The 18,058-nt window shown below is 37.0% G+C and overlaps 2 protein-coding genes across 3 annotated transcripts; one reads left to right on the top strand and one right to left on the bottom strand.

Moving 5' to 3' along the window:
* Nucleotides 1–607: 607 nt before the first annotated feature.
* On the bottom strand, nucleotides 608–4,246 carry snapc3 (small nuclear RNA activating complex, polypeptide 3). Of its 2 annotated transcripts, none has more exons than XM_028016265.1 (9): nucleotides 3,979–4,246; nucleotides 3,320–3,403; nucleotides 3,166–3,238; nucleotides 2,791–2,895; nucleotides 2,223–2,441; nucleotides 2,057–2,139; nucleotides 1,187–1,345; nucleotides 908–1,015; nucleotides 608–832 (listed from the first exon to the last, which is right to left on the bottom strand). In XM_028016265.1, the coding sequence occupies exons 1-9, from the start codon at nucleotides 4,209–4,211 to the stop codon at nucleotides 685–687; spliced, it is 1,212 nt and encodes a 403-aa protein (XP_027872066.1). In that variant the 5' UTR covers nucleotides 4,212–4,246; the 3' UTR covers nucleotides 608–684. The 2 variants fall into 2 exon arrangements, with proteins under 2 accessions (XP_027872066.1, XP_027872067.1); XM_028016266.1 differs by having other exon boundaries at nucleotides 2,223–2,372; nucleotides 3,979–4,244.
* A 2,446-nt stretch (nucleotides 4,247–6,692) lies between these two features.
* On the top strand, nucleotides 6,693–17,734 carry LOC114145484 (tetratricopeptide repeat protein 39B-like). Its single transcript, XM_028019085.1, has 18 exons — nucleotides 6,693–6,818; nucleotides 7,765–7,790; nucleotides 8,491–8,595; nucleotides 9,117–9,248; nucleotides 10,238–10,314; nucleotides 10,456–10,585; nucleotides 10,794–10,899; nucleotides 11,377–11,442; nucleotides 11,534–11,642; nucleotides 11,717–11,784; nucleotides 12,444–12,503; nucleotides 12,582–12,743; nucleotides 13,273–13,364; nucleotides 14,306–14,426; nucleotides 14,500–14,611; nucleotides 14,920–15,037; nucleotides 15,635–15,751; nucleotides 16,249–17,734. The coding sequence occupies exons 1-18, from the start codon at nucleotides 6,789–6,791 to the stop codon at nucleotides 16,361–16,363; spliced, it is 1,746 nt and encodes a 581-aa protein (XP_027874886.1). The 5' UTR covers nucleotides 6,693–6,788; the 3' UTR covers nucleotides 16,364–17,734.
* The last annotated feature ends 324 nt before the right edge of the window (nucleotides 17,735–18,058 follow it).

The following is an 18,058-nucleotide window of genomic DNA, read 5'->3' as shown; positions in this document are numbered from 1 at the left end:
ACAAAAGTCAAACATTTGCTATAAAAAAGTTAAATTTTTTTTAGGTTAACATCAGAAGTTAAGAAAATTTCTGACTTTTAATAGTTGTAACTTTTCAAATTTGTTAAATTTGAAACATATTTTTCGGAATAGTGTCAGTGGTTCTTGGTGAAGCGCCCCCCACAGGCTAGGAGGGGAACAGGTTGCTCAACTAGTTTGGTTGGTTTGACAGAGTGCAGTGTGACGAGCGGAGGCCAGACAGGATTTTGTTTTGTTACCTCACATTAAGTTTTGCGTTGCATTGCAATAATGTACTGATCAGTTCATGTGGCATAATGAGTCTGACGGTGGCCACCGTACTTTCTGCTGTGAGGTTTTTCCATACATGTTAATGTCTCGTTTTGAGACTTTTAGGATGGAAATGCAAAAGCAAAGCCAGTCAAACATGGACTTTCCATCTCTTCTAAGATAAAAACACAAACTTTCTGCTAGAATTAAAAGTCACTTGCAGGAAAACCCCAGACTGGGATTTGAACCCAAGACCTTCTTTCTGCAAGGCATTAAATTAACTCACTGAAGTTTAATGATTTCTAACTGGAGACACACCAACAACCAGTAGAAGTCAAAATACAGCAGTAAAAAGTAAAGTCTTTTATTCAAAAGAAGGAAAATAAATCCATGTTTGTCTTCATTATGAAGCGTAACTCAGTTGAAGGCGCCTCGGTCCACGTACGGATACGCCAGGAAGTCTCCCAGCTTGTTCCCTTCCTTGTCGTAATGCAGCATCCGGAAACATTTATCGCAGAACAGACACGGGTCGCTGGGCGCAAACTGGTCCCTGGTGGTGTACCATCTACAAAAACCCGAACACACCAGAGGTCAGAGGTCAAAGACGATCCTCAGGAAGTGATCGTTGATGTTTACGGACCTGCCGATGAAGACGTGGCAGACGGAACATTTTTGGGTCACCAAGCGGTTCTTATGGGTGAGCAGCGGGTAAAGGTCCGTGTCCAGGCAGTCGCTGCGGTGCGCCAGTCTGCAGCGGGAAGAAAAAAGAAACTTAATTTCACATTTGTGACGCCAGCGGCTGCTTTTCACGTAGCCGCTCTGCTTACGCAAACTGAATCAGATTTTAGAAATCCTTACTTCCTTTTGCACAAATAAAATTACTTGAAAGAAAAAAGTAATTTTACAACGAGCCGCTGACCTGACGTCGGTGATGATGACGAGGTGTTCGCAGTCGCCTTGGTGACAGTAGAGGTACGGATACCCCACCTTCACCTTCAGGTCCAAAAACCGCGTGTCCTCCATTTTGGCCGTGCTGAACTGCGGGTAGTTGTGGGATTTCGCCCAGTCGATGGTCGTACTGGTTCCCAGTAAAAGACAAGAATCAACGTAAAAATGATGAAAAAAACTCAAATTAAATAATGAAAAAGCAGCAAAAGGTAAATGAGTCTTGTTACATCCAGGAACATTAGAAAATACCACAATAAATGTGATTATTTTATTAAAAATGAATTAAAGTCTCATTTTTTAACTTTCCCTGTCCAGACAGAACAGATAAATCATTAAATTCAGAATGAAAAAGCCATTCATGACCCAGAGGAGTGGATCTATGCTTTGACATAAGTTACACCAACATGAAACCAATTCATCCTCATCAATTGGTTTACAAATTAGCGTGTTCCTCATCATGCCTGTTACAATAAGCAATAAATCAATTAATCGCATAATAAATTAAAACAAGGCTAATTTTCCAACTCATTTTTCACTACCTTGAGTGACTTTAATTTATTCTAGTTGGAAAAATTCAATACTTTCAACATGGAGTAGATTATTTTGCACTAAAAGAAGAGTATTTAAAACATCGTTTGTGATTTGTGAAAGTTTCATAAATCAAATTAGGTTTCAACTATTCTGCTTTAAGGATTTTTGCTGATTCTGTTTACAGGAATTTAATTCCTCCTCACATCACTGTCGAACATAAAACTAGAGCATAAACTTACTTTACCCAGCCAGAACGGGAATCTATTTGGACTTATTGAAATATGTTCTCATAGAAAAGCCGGAAACGGACCTGCTGATGTCCTGGCACTCTGGATAGCGCATGTCATTGTAGAAAACTCCTTCGAAGAAAAAGTAGGCCGATTTGAAAAGATCCTGAAACAAGAAGCATTAAAACACGACGGTTAGGTGGCCAATCGACTGGACCGTCCAGTGGCAGTAAGTGTTTAGCTGCTCACTTTGCTCATGAAATCTGGCGCCATGTCCGGCGTGCTGCTGAACTCGCCGCACACCTGCAGGTCGCTGACGCAGCAGACGGCGTCCCGGAGGTCGGCCAGCGTGTGGGAGCCGGTCATCAGCATCGTGGTGTGGGCTCTGAGGTGGTTAAACTGGGGGAAGTTTGGGAGGATGGTGGCCCACAAGGTAAACACAAAGCAAAAGCCACAGTGCAAGTTATGCTAAAACGGATGCGGAAAAATTAGGATGAAATTGCTGGCATAACCTCCGTAGCATCATTAATCCATTTCACCATGACTTCTGTTTTAAACCACAACAGAATTCATGATAATCATGATAATCATAGCTTCTGTACTAGCATAAATTTTAGGATAAATTTAGTTTTATTACAAAACAGAATTTGTAATAAAAGTAACATTTTAGTGTCACTTCTGCTTCAGCATAATTTTTGTTTTACCATTACTTCTAATGTGGTTTGTTGACCCTTCTGGGCCGCCGTAGAAGGGAAATGTCAGCCACACAGACGAACCATTCAGGGATAAATGTGACATGGTAGAGATAAATGCTCACTTTCTCCACAGTACTTGGGAAGTAGATATTGATAGTTAGAATGAGTTCGCCTTCAGGGAGCCGGTTAGCCTCGGTTTCTGGTAGCCTTCCAGCAGTCAGGCGGTCCTGGAAATCATTCAGAGGAAACAAACGATGAACTTTCATTCTGCTGGTAAAATTCTGATTTGGAATATATTAATAAATTAATCTCTGACATATTCTCTCTCAATTTTGACTTGTAGCAAATCAAAGTAATTTAAATGATTTTAACCGACCTAAAACAAGAGGATTTTGGTCCGATTTAACACCAGACAGTGAGAAGTTAAGTTATTTAATTTATTTAAGGATTGTTAAGCTCTGTGTTAGAGATGAACACGAATCCTTCAGTTCACCCACCAGTTCATCCACGTAGAGGTCATGTCTGTTTTTGGTACGTTTCTGAGGTTTGTTGTTCTGCTTTTCTCTGTGTCTGTCAGCAAAAACAACCAGAGTCATCCTGCTGGGGAATCCAGACAGTAACTGGGATTGAATAAATGGGAACCAGTCTTACGTCAGAGTCTGCAGTGTCGCGTTCGGAGGGACGACTTCCGGGTCGGGCTCCTGATCTCCAGAATGGCAAAGAAGCGAGTCGACACTGAAACCGGAAAACAGGAATTTAAAACCTTTGAATTTGTTACCTATAGACTGAAATACCTCACTTTTTTATTTCTGATCATTTCTATTATTATTAGAGCAAATAACAAAACTAATAAAAATATTAACACCTTTAGTTTGAATTACTGCATCAATGAGTGGAATGGAGGCGATTAGCTTGTGGCTAAGTAACTTAAGTTTAATTTTTTATTTGTGAACCCAGCTGTTGCCAGACCTTTTCAATGTTCCTTTTTCCTTCCACCCAACTTTCCACTGAGGTTTGAACACAGCGCTTGTTTAGCAATAACGTTTTGTCTTCTCCGTCAGCCAGTGAGCCACAACTCAACATTTCTGTATGAAAAACATGTATTTATGTACGCTGTTATGTAATGTTTTAATTATTTAAAGAGTGAATTTGGGGTTTTAATTGGTTGTAAGCTAATCTAAGAGAAGTGAAATCATCAAAAGCCCTGGGTGAATCTAAATTAAAGCCACCCAAAGGGCTGTGATTGGACCTTTGATATCAGAACCTTGGGTGGGAACCGTTCGGGGTTCGGACCCGTTGGTGCCACCGACCTGCAGACGGATCTGAGTTCGGTCATGGTTTCCTCTCCGACCCCCATCGCCGCAGCGAAGCGAGCTTCAAACGAGTCCTGGTCTCCCGGCTGGAAGGAAACGTTTTCCGGCTTCAGTCTTTTCAGCCACTCGTCCCGGAAGGAGCCGATGTGAAAAGGTGTGGAGCATAAATTCATAAATTCATAATCTGGGATGCTGCTGCTCGGTTCTGCCGGTTGCTCGGACGCCGCCATGTTTTCAGCGACGAAAACAAATGCGTCCCCTGGCTTTCAAAGCAAACCCGCGCAAAGGCTTGTGGGTAATGTAGTCCTATGGCTTCTCTGTGTTTTTTTTTTTTTAAACAGGTTTTCAGAGCATCACCTTCCTAAACGCCTAACTACATTTTGCACTTTGTTCGCTAGATTCTTCAAAAACCCGGACCTCAAGATCCAATATGGCTGCCTAAAGTTTAGCACAGCAATATTTAGATTACATTATTTGCACTTCCAACTGTATCTCGTCAACCAAGTTGGACATATGATGCAGCCTTTATTAGCAAACATGGTTCAATTTGAATATACACAATATGGAGAGCTTCATTGTCATTGAAGTTCTCCATATTTATGAATACTGTCACTCTTGGTTCAGTATTCATAATCCATTTGTGGATTTTTCTGGAGAATGTAGCTCCAAATTATCCTAGGAAATTAGCCCGATCACAGATTTGTTTTGTTTGTAAAGCATATCTAAAACATTAAAAAGAAAATGCAGCTTTGGAAGCTGAAATACCCACTAGCGACGCTAGCTGACATGCCATTTGTTAGCTGTTGTTTAGAAAGCAGCCAATCCAGGATCATCATTCATTTCCTTGACACTGATTGGCTATTTGTCCGCAGTTGCAGTCCCTAATTATTGTGAATATCAAAAGTCCATTATGCTAATTCTAATTAGCCTAAATTAGCATAACAAAGAGGCAAATGCGACCAAAATCAAATTTATTCTATGCATCCAACCAATTTCTGACTCTCTTTTCGCTGAATGGTCTAATTCTGGTCTTTTAAATTGAACAACCGTCCAGCAGGTGTTGATTGAGCATCAATGTGATGTTGCAGCGGGACGGATGAAGACATTTAAAACCAGTCATGAACTTATCTTCCTGCGGTTTTTTTGGTCGGAAAACTCCAGCAGGTTACGTCAGAGAAAGTGCAAAGGGCACCATGGCAGAATGAATGACAAAACCACTGGAAATAATTGTTTAGGCTGATGCATCACATGCCAGCAGACAGTCAGATTTTAGGGCAAACTCTAAGCAGCACAAACTTTCTGTTACGGTTACATGCGTAATATTCAGGGGATTGGTTCCTTACGGACTCAAAGTTTTTCCAGGATGAGACTTTTTTTTCTCTATTTCTTTTAATTTGTCAAGTCAAACAGCAAATCTTTAATATGTTTTGGTGCTAAGCTGTTCAGTGTTTTACAAACTGACAGTATTTTAAAGTCTCTGAACTACAGGGAGCCAATCAATGTGACTAAAGTTAAATGCATGGATGAGTTTCTGAGACATTACTCCTTTAATCCTGTAAATGTTCTTCAGGTGATAGAAGGCCGACTTTGCAACTGTCTTTATGTGACTCTGAAGGTTCAGGTCAGAGTTCATCACTACACCCAGATTTTGTTTTGGATCTCTAGTTTCTATCTATAATAAATGAAGCTTTGTGCTGACTTGATCATTTCTCTTATGTTAAAAACACATAAGCTAATGTTAGCTGAAGGTTTACAGCAGCTTAGTTTGCTTTTCATCAAATATTAACTTGTTTTAAGTCAATTGATTAAAAGACACCAGTTCCATTGACAGATTATTTCACTTCTAACCAAATAATATAATCAATATTAAGGAATAATTGACTTAAAACAAACTCATATTTCTTTGTAAGTTAGTTTTGTCTTTTTTCAAGTGTATTAAGATATTTGAACTGGAAAGTAAAAGAAAAATACTTGGTAAGATGTTGTGTTTTTGCAGTGTTCTGCATCAGATTGTGCATGTTTTAGTGCTTCACACTGCAAAAAACAAAATCTTACCAAGTAATTTTGGTCTTGTTTTATTCCAAATATCTTAGTCCACTTGAAATGAGACAAAACTAACCTAAAAGTAACTTTTCAAAAAGAAATAGAGGCTTGTTTTAAGTAAACTATTCATTTATATTGATGAAAAAGTCACAGATTATTTAACTGACTGCGTGAAATAATCTGCCAATGGAACTGGAAGGAATTATTGATTTAAAGCTAGCTCTTGTTTCTTGCTGAAGTTACTTGTAAGTAGTTTTTCAAGTGAACTAGCATGTTTGAACTGGTAACTAGACAGAAATACTTGGAAATATTTTGTGTTTTTGCGGTGAGGACGGTCCTCCAGGTTATGTCCATTGAAGTCAGTCGACTTCTCATCACAATCATTCATTTTGAGTAATTTTACGCATGGTTTCCCCTTTTAAAAGTCACTGAATATTTGTTACTCACTTCTCAATAGTTGGTATTCTTTAAAATGTTTTTTCCCTTAAGCTAGAGAGCAAACCCGTCACCATTAACATCCTGTATTAACAATGTTTCATTCACATTTTATGTCTCAGACCTATTAAATCTGCATTAATTTTTCCTTTTCGTCAGAGTAATCCTGAGCAGCAGCTCAGTGGGCTGAGCTTGCTGGCTGGGAGCCACGCCTGGCATCTCAGATCCCGATAAAAAGCTCGACTCAAACGGTTTGTTTTCTCTCCAGAGTTTTGACCGGGGAAGACGTCCATCTCCTGGTTTCTCTTTTCATTCGTTCCTCAGCTCAAATGGAGATGAACAATGGTGCAATCCAGGAGGTGAGTTTTTATTTTTGAACAAAATCAATATTAATGTTTGCATTTGCATTACTTTTGCCAAATTCTTTTAAAAAGATAGAGTATGATTTCTATTTGTATTTACACAAAATGTTGTTTCTTTAATGCTATTTTTGGCATTTTTGATGAAGAATGCAACTAGAAGTAGTTTACACTGCTTCATATACTGGAGATATTAATAATTTGGATTATTCACATGGAAATCTTTAGCACCGCCGGCCGGCGTCGGAAACATCCAAGGGGTGAAAAATTTAATTTGTGTTTCATTACCTGCATGAAAGTACAACAGTGTTTTAGGGCCATTATAGACATGAAAAGAAAAAGGAGTAAATTTCTACCAAAAAACTCAGATTTTTTTTTAGTAATCTCAGTAATCTGATCTATAGTAAATTTCTAGAAAAACTTGGACATTTTTAGTTAGTAAAAATGAAAACTTTTCAACTTGTTAAACTCAGAGATTTCCACGTGTTTTCTAGTAAATATCAGATTGATTTAAAAAACATCATCTGAGGTTTTTTTGTGCAAAGTTTTGAATTTTAAACTCAGAAATGTCAGGGTTTTTTTGTAGAAATTTCAAAGTTTTTACTAGAAATGTTTTAATTTTTGGAGTTCATAAATTTTTATGTATTTTCTACAAAATTTTTCAGGTTAATCTAAACATTTCTCAGTTTTTTCTCAAACATCTATGAATTTTCAAACTCAGAAATGTATATTTTTTTCTAGAAAAGTCATGAGCTTTTCTCTTTTACATATTTTACGTTTGGAGCTCAGAAATGTCCTTGTTTTTCAGTAAGTTTCTGAGAGTAATCTCAAAATGAGTTTTCTTTCTATGCAAACCATGATAGAAAAAAGACTTTGCACCATTTAAATGCCACATTTTGATAGTTTTGACTAAATCTCCTAATTTTGTGTTTTTCTGGGTTTTTAGATGGATGTGGATCACACAAATGAACAGTAAGTAGAGTTTAATTAATGTAAATGCTTCTGCAGAAGTTTTGCAACAAACTAAATTCTTTATATATATTCTCTAAAGTGTTCTCTATAACCCATTTTATGCTTTCTGAAGCTTTTTGAGTTTTTATTTGGGCGTTTTGCTGCTTTTTCAGTGATTTGATAAATGCAAACCTTTGACAGAGCTTAGATTTGGAGTAAAAGTAAATAACGGCTTCAGAGGAACAAAATTAAGGGAAAAGAATCATAAGGATAAGAACGTGAGATTATCTGGACCTTTGCTCTCCTGAAGGAGAATCTGTGAAAAAAACCTTCAGTGTGTTTACTGAAACTAATTTCCCTCTGACAAAGACGCAACATCATACCATGAACATTAGATTAATAAATAACTGGCTCATAGTAAAACAAAAAAGATCAGAGAAAAATAATTCAGAATTCTGAGGAAATAAGTGAGAATTTAAACCATAATAGAAAAAAAACTTTTTCTATCAGAATTCAGGCATGAAAGTCAAAATTCTGTGAAAAAAAAAATCAAAATTCAGATAAAAAATTCTGGAAAAAAAAGTCAAAATTCCAAAATAAGAGAAAAGTTAATAATTCTGAGTAAATAAACATCAGAATTCAGAGGGAAAGAGGAGGATGGAAGATGTGAAGAATATATAAATGTAAATGTTTGATTTTCTCTGTGGGATTCTGTGTTCAGGCCCGTTGAGCTGGACTTGGAGACGGCGCTGGAGGAATGTAACGTCGCCCTGCATCTGTTTCTGAACAACCGGTTTGCAGACGCTTTGAGTTCACTGGAGCCGCGGTAAGTCTCTGACGTTCGCTAAAACCTGCCGGATCTTTAAATAAAACGGTTCTCAGAATCAGAAATCCTGTTTTCAGGTTGGAAAAGTTTTGAGCTGTTCTGGAAACTACATTTCAGCAGCAACTTTTAGAAAAAGAGGATTAAATACACTGAAAAAAAATCCAACTTTAGTCTCAGGATTCTGAGACTAAAGTTGAAATTGTGAGGAAAAAACATAATTTTGAGGAAATAAGTCAGAATTTTTAGAAAAATGTAATTTTCTTATTAGTGAGACTCGCCAGGCTCTTTAAATGCTATTTAATGCAGTAAAAGTTTTAAATCCATAATCCCTGATTTTTTTAATACAGAGTAAAAAACTAAATCAATTAAAAGTACTAATTGATTTTCTTCGTGACAACAAGCAAAAAAAAAAAAAATGAAAAAAATTTAAATTTACTTTCATTTTTTACACATTTGACAGTTTTATTTTTCTTTAAAAATCCCGTTTGATCCTGTTTTACTGAAGCGTTTGTGTTTTCCAGAAAGAGCCACAGTATGTATCATGCTATGGGCTACAGCAGCATCTTACTGATGCAGGCTGCTATGACCTTTGACCCCAAAGACATGGATGTTGCCATGGCGTCACTGAAGGAAGCTCTGCACACCTGCCAGAGGTAAAGCTTGAAAAACACATGAGTATATTTTATTTATGCATTGATAACAGAAATGAACAGATTTCCCCATTCGTGTCTCATCCATGTGTTTATGTCATTTTTCATGCATTTGTTGAAAATCTGTGAGCCTCACATCCTCACTTTTCATGTGGTTTTGCTCATAAATTACATTTTTGTAATTATGTTTTTGTGTCACTAATCTGAGTGAGCAGTAAAACTGATGTGAGCACATAGATTTATGTGAACAAACAATAATTTGTGGTGTTGAATGTTAATATCTCACACTATTTTGCTAAATTTCTGTTTAATATCGCTGCTCCTTATATATGGAAGACCAATCAGGCCAAAAATGCATGAAATTTCATGTGTCTTTCATATGCAAAGCAACTGAGTTCACAACTTAAAGCAAATGAACGACAGCAGAGGGATCCATATTATCCAATCAGCACATTAACTGAATGAAAAAGAACCAATCACAACCAACAAGTCAAAATACTCAAAGTGACAGACTTTACAAAACAAAACATTCGGACTTCATATTGTAAATCATTTAATTTCATTGTTTTACTGACTTCATAGTCAGTGTTTTTGTCACTTTGGAGAAAAAGTTACATGTATTTATAGGCTTGATGTGTGATTATGGATTCTCTCTATTAATATTACATAAACTGAAAGAAAATTAAATGCAACTGAATGTTATTATGATTTTAATCACTCAAAACTTTTAATGTAGTGTGCCCCTCTGTCCACACAACATTAAATCCACTTTCACTTATTTTACACCAAAATAAGTTCATTAATCGACTGACCAACTAATGAAGCAGCTTAACAACTACAGAAGTAGTTTTAAAAAGGGATCAAATTTAAATATCTTATATTTTAATTTGAATGACACGTTTATGCCATTAGATGAACTGTTTGAGTTGCAGTTTTGAACATTTCCACAGTATTTGTGATGTTTTACAACCCAGTCTTGTTTCCCAACTTAGATTTCGGAGGAAACCTGGAGTATTGGAGAGCTTAGCCAGCTTTTGGCACGGGCAGCCTGTAGAGAATTTGACAGAAGGTGAGTCTTGCATTGATTTCTGAAAGAAAATGATTCATATTTCAGCTAAATGTTGTGTTATTTCTGCTGGTATCAAGCAGAACATGCACCAGTATAACTGTAAATATGGTCAACATTTTGTTTTGTGCCTGTTTTTCCCAGAGGAGATGCACGCTGAGCTGTGCTACGCCGAGGTCCTGATGCAGAAGGCAGCGCTGACGTTCCTGGATGAAAGCGTCATCGGCTTCATCAAAGGAGGGATGGGAATGAGGAACAGTTATCTCATTTACAAGTAAAATAAACACAAAATTAGCGGTGAACTGATTGCAGTTGATCAAAAAGACTGAATGATACCAATTTTGTTTTGTTTGAAAAGTTGTTAACTATAGCAACAAAGTCTCTAAGTCGGCAACATTAGGATCTATTTATCGATGCAGCCTGAAATCTTTATCATTTTAGTTACGTTGTGTTGATATTAAGACATAATGTTTTTAAACTAGGAACTGCCAGACTATGGAAAATGTAACAGAAGATGGAGAAAAGGAGAGGAGCACACATATTCATTTTCGAGGTGGCGTCAACATGGGCATCGGATCATTTAATCTGGTAAGAAGCAAAAAAAAAGTCAAACAATTTAATTCAGTACTTTAAGCTACTCTTTATTTATCTGGACATATCATGTAAATGTAAATGACTGAGGTCATTTTAAGTTATTGCGACAGACTTAGCTGGAGCTCTGCTTGGGTTGCTAGGTGACGGGCGGAACTCTGCTGGGGTTGCTAGGCAACAGGCTGGGGTTACTAGGTGAGGGGCAGTTAATTTCGGAAGGTTCTTGAAACGGCTCAATGTGCAGATGTCAAAAAATATTATTTTATTTTAAAAAAACTGCTGGGTTTAAAAAAAAACTGTTTTTAGAAGCAGCTGAGACCCAAATTGAAGCATAAAAACGTTTAAAAGATTTATTTAAGATTGAGACGTTTTGGGAAGTTTTAACTGATTCTCCAAACAGAGACTAGATGTTGTGAAGCTGCATTTGTCTCAGTGAATCCAGAGTAACCACCATGTTTTACTTGCTTTGATCAGATCCTGTCCATGCTTCCATCCAGAGTCCTCAGACTCATGGAGTTTCTGGGATTTTCTGGAGACAGGGTAGGAGACGCCACTCTGTCTGCTCGCTTTGTGATGTCACTGTTACCACATTAAAAGGGTTTTTAATAAGTTTCTATAATCCACTTTGCAGGAGTTTGGTTTGTCTCAGCTCAGAGAGGGGGCAGCCAGTAACAGCCTGCGCTCCATCCTCAGCACCTTGACTCTGCTCATGTTCCACCTCTACCTGAGCGTCATTCTGGGTGAGGAAACTTTCCTTATGTGAAGCAGAACGTCAGATTACTGGAGCCTGGAAGTGACTTTAACGCTCCTTCAGGTACCGGTGAAGGAAACCTCCCTGAGGCTGAAGCTCTGCTCAAACCGTACGCCAACAAGTTCCCCAACGTAAGAAACGCTCAACCAAATGGACAAAAATACAAATGAAAGTTTCCATTTCTGCTCATTTATTATAGAAAAGTCCACCCCATAACTGCAAGAACAAAATCTGCAGAAACATAAAATCTTGCCAAGTAATTTGGTTTAGTTTCTGCTGCAAATATCTTAGTACACATCAAATAAGACAGAACTAACTTTGAAGTAACTTTTGAGCAAGACATCTGAGCTTGTTTTAAGTCAATAATTCCTTGATATTGATTTTAAAAAGTATAATATTTATTGGCAGATCATTTAACTTATAACAAGATAATCTTCCCATGTTATAAGTGGAATGCTCTGTCAGTGGAACTGGTACTTTTTCATCAATATTAAGGAACTACAGACTCCAAAAGTTGAAAATTTGCAAGAAAATTCAGTTTCAAAAGTCAAAAATGTTTGACTTTTGAAACTTTATGACCTCAAAAATCCCCAAGTTTTTCTGGAAAATGTAAATTTTTTGGCAAAAATCTTCTGCTTTTTTCCTATTTACAGTGAAATCCTTTGTGGAATCATAATTTTTATGTGAATCTATATTTTTTGGCATCCATTGCAAGAAAAGGAAACTTTCCTTATTCCTCTTACTGTAAAGTATTTTTCTCTGGATTGAGCCTGAGGTGTTTTTCCTGCAGGGAGCACTGATGCTCTTCTACACGGCCAGGATCGCTGTGCTGAAAGGAAACTTCACATCAGTGAGTGTTTATTGTCTGACTGGAAATGAAGGCCAGTAAATGAAGGCCAGTTTTCAGAGAGTTTTCTCGTCTCTGCAGGCTCAGGAGAAATTTCTGGCCTGCATAGCGACTCAGGAGGAATGGCGTCAGATTCACCACCTCTGCTACTGGGAGCTGATGTGGGCGTACTCCTTCGAGCAGAACTGGACCGAGGCGTATCGCTACGCCGACCGCCTCTGCAAGGAGAACAAGTGGTCACAGGTACCTGCGCTCTCGTCTGCAGCGGTTGGCAGAAAACTTTAAGTGTGGATGACTGCCACCAACTGGACTGGAGTTTGGACAGAAGCAATGCACAAAGCAAAAAAAAAAGGAAAAAAAGTCTTTCTACAGAAAAGGATTAGGGTCACAAAAAAAATCTGACTTTTCCCTCAGAATTCCAATTTTTTTCTTGGAATTCTGACTTTAGTAGAAAACAGAATTTTCTCAGAATTCCGACTTTTAACTCAGAATTGAGATTTCTTTTCCCCCAAAATTCAGACTTTTTTTCCCAATTAGAATTCCAAAATGTTCAGAATTCAGATTTTTCTCAGAATTCTGACTTTAATCTCAAAATTCTGAGAAAAGTCAGAATTGTGACTTGTTTTCTCAGAATCTGAATTGTTTAAACGAATCTAGTCTGAAAAATCAAATCCACCAAATGGAAAATTCATGCAGACATGACCATTAATCTCGTCATTTTGATTCACATTTTCTTTACTTTGCTCATTTTAAAGTTGCTGTTTTCTCGTAGGCCACGTATGTGTTTCAGAAAGCCGCCATCTTAAGCATGCTGCCAGAGGAGGAAGTCGCCAAGACGGGAGAAAATGTCGTGGCGCTATTCAGGTGAGTAAAGAAATGAATGACGTCTTAGTATTTAGTTGCACTGCAAAAACACAAAATCTGTGTTTTTGTCTAGTTTCTGGTGCAAATATCTTAGTTCACCTAAAATCAGACAAAAATAACTCAAAAGTAGCTTTTCAGCAAGATGTTGGAGCTTAAAAAAACTAGTGAAAAAAATACTGTTTCCATTTCAGATTATTTCTTTTACAAGGGAAAAATGTCGTTATAAGTATAAAAAAAATCTGCCAGTGTGACTAGTAGTTTCAATATTCAAAAATTAATGACTTAAAGCTCATTTATGAAAGTTACCTGTAAGTTTATTTCAAGTTAAATAAGACTGAGAGTTTTTCAAAGTGAAAGTTGGAGAGAAAATGAGGAAAAAATCCTCCAAAATGAAAAAAACCTTCAATTAATTTTTTTATCTGAGATTTTTCATCACAAATGTTGTTTTCTGTTTTTCAAACTTTTTCAAATATAAAAAAATAAGTTTAAATAATTTACTTAAATTCTATTTCTGTTGCTCATTTTCTTAGAGGCTGCCAGTAAAATTCATCAACCAGCTGCACTAAACCATAAGAACTGTGAGAACAAAATAAGATTAGATGTGATTCATTTAATATTAATTATTTCCTTATAATTAAAAAGTTGGATTGTGTTGCAAAATTCTGTCATCTGGTAATAAAGTCATAATATATTAACTGATAATAAAATTTTCCACCACAGAACTCAGAGCTGTAAACTCAGACGGGATGGTGCCACATTTACGCTAAATTAATATAACAATTATTGAACAGTAAATAAAAAAACCTTCTAAATGTTGATGTTTTTTTTCGAATTTTGTAGCATTTTGCTGTTTCCCCTAATAAGATATTTCCACTAGAAATAACACAAAAATAGTAAGATTTTGTGTTTTTTTGTTTGGCTAAATGAGCGTCGGTTTGCAGGCAGGTGGACGGCCTCAGGTTAAGAATTGCAGGAAAATCGATTCCGACCGAGAAGTTTGCTGCCAAGAAGGCCCAGAGATACGCGTCGCCAAAGCCTCTGAGGCTCGTGGTTCCTGCTTTGGTGAGAACCCGTCCAGCGCCGTCCAGTGAAAACTGCAAGTCTGTTTTGTTTATCGCAACATCCTTCCTCACAGGAAATGATGTACGTATGGAACGGCTTCACGGTAGTCGGCAAGCGACCGGAGCTAACCGAAGGCATCTTATTGACTCTGGAGGCGGCAGAAGAGCAGCTCAGGAACGATCCAGGTGAGACAACAGAAAAAAACGAAACAAAAACCCATAAATATTTAGGCAGGACTATCCAAACTTCGTCTCGACAAGTCAAAAGTTCTTCCACCTCAAAAGAATAATAATGGAAAGATTAAAATAAAATCAAGCAATTAAAGTTGCCTGATTTTGTTGTTTAGTTGTAGAAAATGTAAGAATTTTGAGAAAAAGTCAAAATTCTGAGAGAAAAATCAGAATTCTGGGGAAAATAATTAGAATTCTGACAACCCAAAAAAATCCAAAAAGGTTGGGGTGAAAATGCAAACTAAAGCCTGTGTGATGTGCAGATCCGTCAGAGTTCCACACGGACGACGTGTGTGTGGTCCAGATGCTGAAGGGTTTGTGTTTGACGCAGCTGGGGCGGCTGGTTCAGGCCGAGATCTGCTTCAACTTTGTCATTTCCAGGTGAGTTCATGGCAACAGCAACATCATCGGCTCCTCAAGGCTGCAGGCGACTCAAACGTTTGCGTCAGAGAAAAACTAAACTACAGGTTCGGTTTGTAAACTATTTAATACAAGATTAAATAGTCCTGCCATGAAAAATTTACGACCTCCTATAAGTTAACTTCAAATTTTCCAATGAATTTGAAACATTTTAAGGCCTCAATTTCAGATACACAGATTTATCTGGTGAATGAAACTCAGTCGTCTCTTATTTGTTTGTTTCTTTCACCAAAAACTTTTTGTGTTCCTCAAAAGTGGACTTTATTAGTGGCAGAACCTGATTAAAAATGTTATAGTTAATTCAAGCATTATACTGTATATCAACAGAAAAGCAACATTTTCAATTCAAAAACACTTTTTGCTGCTAAATGATTGAATAGACATACATGCTAAACCACAGATATTTATTGTTTTCAAACCATCAGATTGGAACCAAATGCTATTCTATCCATTCAGCTTTCCAATTTTTCTCCTGATCATTCATGGAACTGATTTGAACAAATTCTTCTTCTGCTGCCAATAACTATTCCTGTTGTTGTTTCTTTATCTTTGCTGCAGTGAAAAGGACATCAAGCATGATACCTACCTGGTGCCATTTACCATGTATGAACTGGGTTTACTGCACAAGCTGAACGGGGACTTTAATTCGGCCATCACAGTCATTGAAAATGCAAAGTACGTGTTTTCAAATGCTTCTTTCAGATAAACTGACCCAACGCTTCATGTCAAAACCTTTCAGAGAGGCTAATATACTCAATTTGAACAATGTATATGGCAGGCCAATTTAATATAAAATCAGTTTCGTCTGACCATCTGTAATTATATTCCTGTGACGGCCGATGTAGATAGAAAAAACACTATGACATTTTTAGACAAATCAGTGGAAAAAACAGAAATGTCAAATTGTTTGACTTTCAAAACTCAGAAATTTCTGTTTTTTTCTAGAAAATGTTCAACTTTTTACTCAGAAAATTCCTTTTTGACATTTCAGACTGGGGAATTTTTGAATCTAAGAAATTTCATGCTTTTTCTAGCAAATTTCTAATATTAATCTAAAAATGTCTGAGTTTTTCCTAGAAAATTTTTGCCTTTTTAAACTCAGAAATGTTCTTATTTTTTCTAGAAAACTCCCATAGATGCAACAAACGGCTAACAGGTGATTTTGTTTGCAGGACGAACTACAGAGACTACAGCATGGAGTCCAGGCTGCACTTCCGCATCCATGCAGCTCTCAACACCATGGGCTCCTTTCAGGCCAAACTGCCTCCTTCTCGTACGCCGGCTTGAAAAACCAAAAATGGGAGATTGGACCTAACATTATTTAAAAAGCATCTTTGTCAACTCTGAATGTTTTCGCTTTCTTTTTGTTGTTGCAGCAAGTCTTAGAGTTTCACTTATGTGTAATTTATACATTTTTAATTGTAAAAATGTTATTTAATCCAGTGGACCCTTGCATATTTGTGGTCAGTATTGGCGAATTCCCATATTCACACATTTTTTTGGGACTCTGAGGAAAATTCAGCTGTTTACACATTTTTTTGAAGAGCATATCTAAATTATTCCGGGAAAAAAAACATCTTGGGAAGCTGTGAGCGTCGCTAGCTGATACACTATCAGGTGCTGTTTGCAAAGCAGCCAATCCAGGAGCGCCACTAATTTTCCTTGATGCTGATTGGCTGAATCCCAAAGAGCATAGATAAGGATACTAGCTTCTGCGGTAGCGCTAAAATAGTTTCCAGTGTGTATTCATGCAAATGAAGGTATATTTGGTGTATATTGAAACAGGCAGCAATGTTCATGTATTATACTAACATGTGACAGTTTACATTCTTACTATTTAAATTTAATTTTGTGAGTTAAGAGTAAGTTATCAATGCTTTTGACGAATGCATTTATTTGTGATTGTGTAAGGCAGTGAAGTGTTTTAAAAATGACAAACTGGAAAAACTGTGCAGCTTTTTCTGCATGTTGAAGTCTTTTCTTTCAGATGAGTTATTATTGAGGTTGCTAATCAATTTAGGACTGAAACGATTAATCAGAATAATTGCCATGATTCGATTATTGTAATATTGATTATTGTAATTTGCTGAAAGAGTACCACATTCAGAGCAGTGAACTTACGACGATATACGTACGGGTTTCATATCAGTCAATATCAATACTTATTGATTAGTTTTTTTTGTTTTAATCATCTCAAAAACTGCCAAACTGATAGTGTGACCTTTCCTGTTCCGGTTTTCACTCCACACTGTTGTGTTTTTTATTTTTGAGCAGTCATGAGGCACGGTGGCAAAAACTTAAACTGCTGCTGGGCGAGTTACTCAGCAGGTCGTTGCTAGGTAACCAAAGAGTGAGCGAGTTAGTTGATGCCACCAACCTGAGCTTAGCTAGCTGTGAGAGGTTGAGCTGCTGAAGCTTTTCCTCTGCCTACATCTCCCAGAATGCTGTGCGGTTCTGGCTCAGGGTTTAGTGAATATTCTACATATTGAATATTGATTATTCTATCAGATTTCCTATTGATATTGATCATGTGTTTGTCCCAAGATGTGGCCTGATCTTGCTTTTCATCCCCAGTAGACTGTTTGTGTTTAATGTAAAGCACTATGTGGGTCTGATGAAAGTCATATTTATTATTATTATTAAACATTGGTTTTAAATAATATAAGCTTTGTTGTGTAATTTTTCTTTATATGTTGTGCAATTCTAACTTTGATCACTTGATATTTACTTTTTTTAGTGTATGAAAATGAAACATTTTATTTTTGGCTTACAGATTATAAAAACAAATAGTTAAGTCTCTAAGAAAATTTGAATATTAGACAAAATTTAAACAAAAGTGTTTGGACAAAGCACTTTTTGAGCAACCAGACATTTTTCTGTCTAAGCGGAGTACCTCAGGGCGCTGCGCTCGCCCAGTCAATTTGGCAACACTGGCGAATGGCGCCATTTGTATTAATGAGCGTGACGCGCATGCGCCATGCT

The sequence above is a fragment of the Xiphophorus couchianus genome, chromosome 5 (genome assembly GCF_001444195.1).
Source record: "Xiphophorus couchianus chromosome 5, X_couchianus-1.0, whole genome shotgun sequence".
Classification (NCBI taxonomy): domain Eukaryota; kingdom Metazoa; phylum Chordata; class Actinopteri; order Cyprinodontiformes; family Poeciliidae; genus Xiphophorus; species Xiphophorus couchianus.
This window is presented reverse-complemented; position numbering and strand designations above follow the sequence as displayed.

What these genes read in the sequence shown, in the direction of transcription:
- snapc3 (XM_028016265.1), bottom strand. Translation starts at nt 4,211, where the DNA reads ATGGCGGCGTCCGAGCAACCGGCAGAACCGAGCAGCAGCATCCCAGAT. An exon ending in ACCTCTACGTGGATGAACTG is followed by an intron (nt 2,896 to 3,165) that starts GTGGGTGAACTG and finishes AATGATTTCCAG; the next exon opens with GACCGCCTGACTGCTGGAAG. An exon ending in CGCCAGATTTCATGAGCAAA is followed by an intron (nt 2,140 to 2,222) that starts GTGAGCAGCTAA and finishes TTCTTGTTTCAG; the next exon opens with GATCTTTTCAAATCGGCCTA.
- LOC114145484 (XM_028019085.1), top strand. Translation starts at nt 6,789, where the DNA reads ATGGAGATGAACAATGGTGCAATCCAGGAG. An exon ending in TGAAAGGAAACTTCACATCA is followed by an intron (nt 12,504 to 12,581) that starts GTGAGTGTTTAT and finishes TCGTCTCTGCAG; the next exon opens with GCTCAGGAGAAATTTCTGGC. An exon ending in GCAGCTCAGGAACGATCCAG is followed by an intron (nt 14,612 to 14,919) that starts GTGAGACAACAG and finishes TGTGATGTGCAG; the next exon opens with ATCCGTCAGAGTTCCACACG.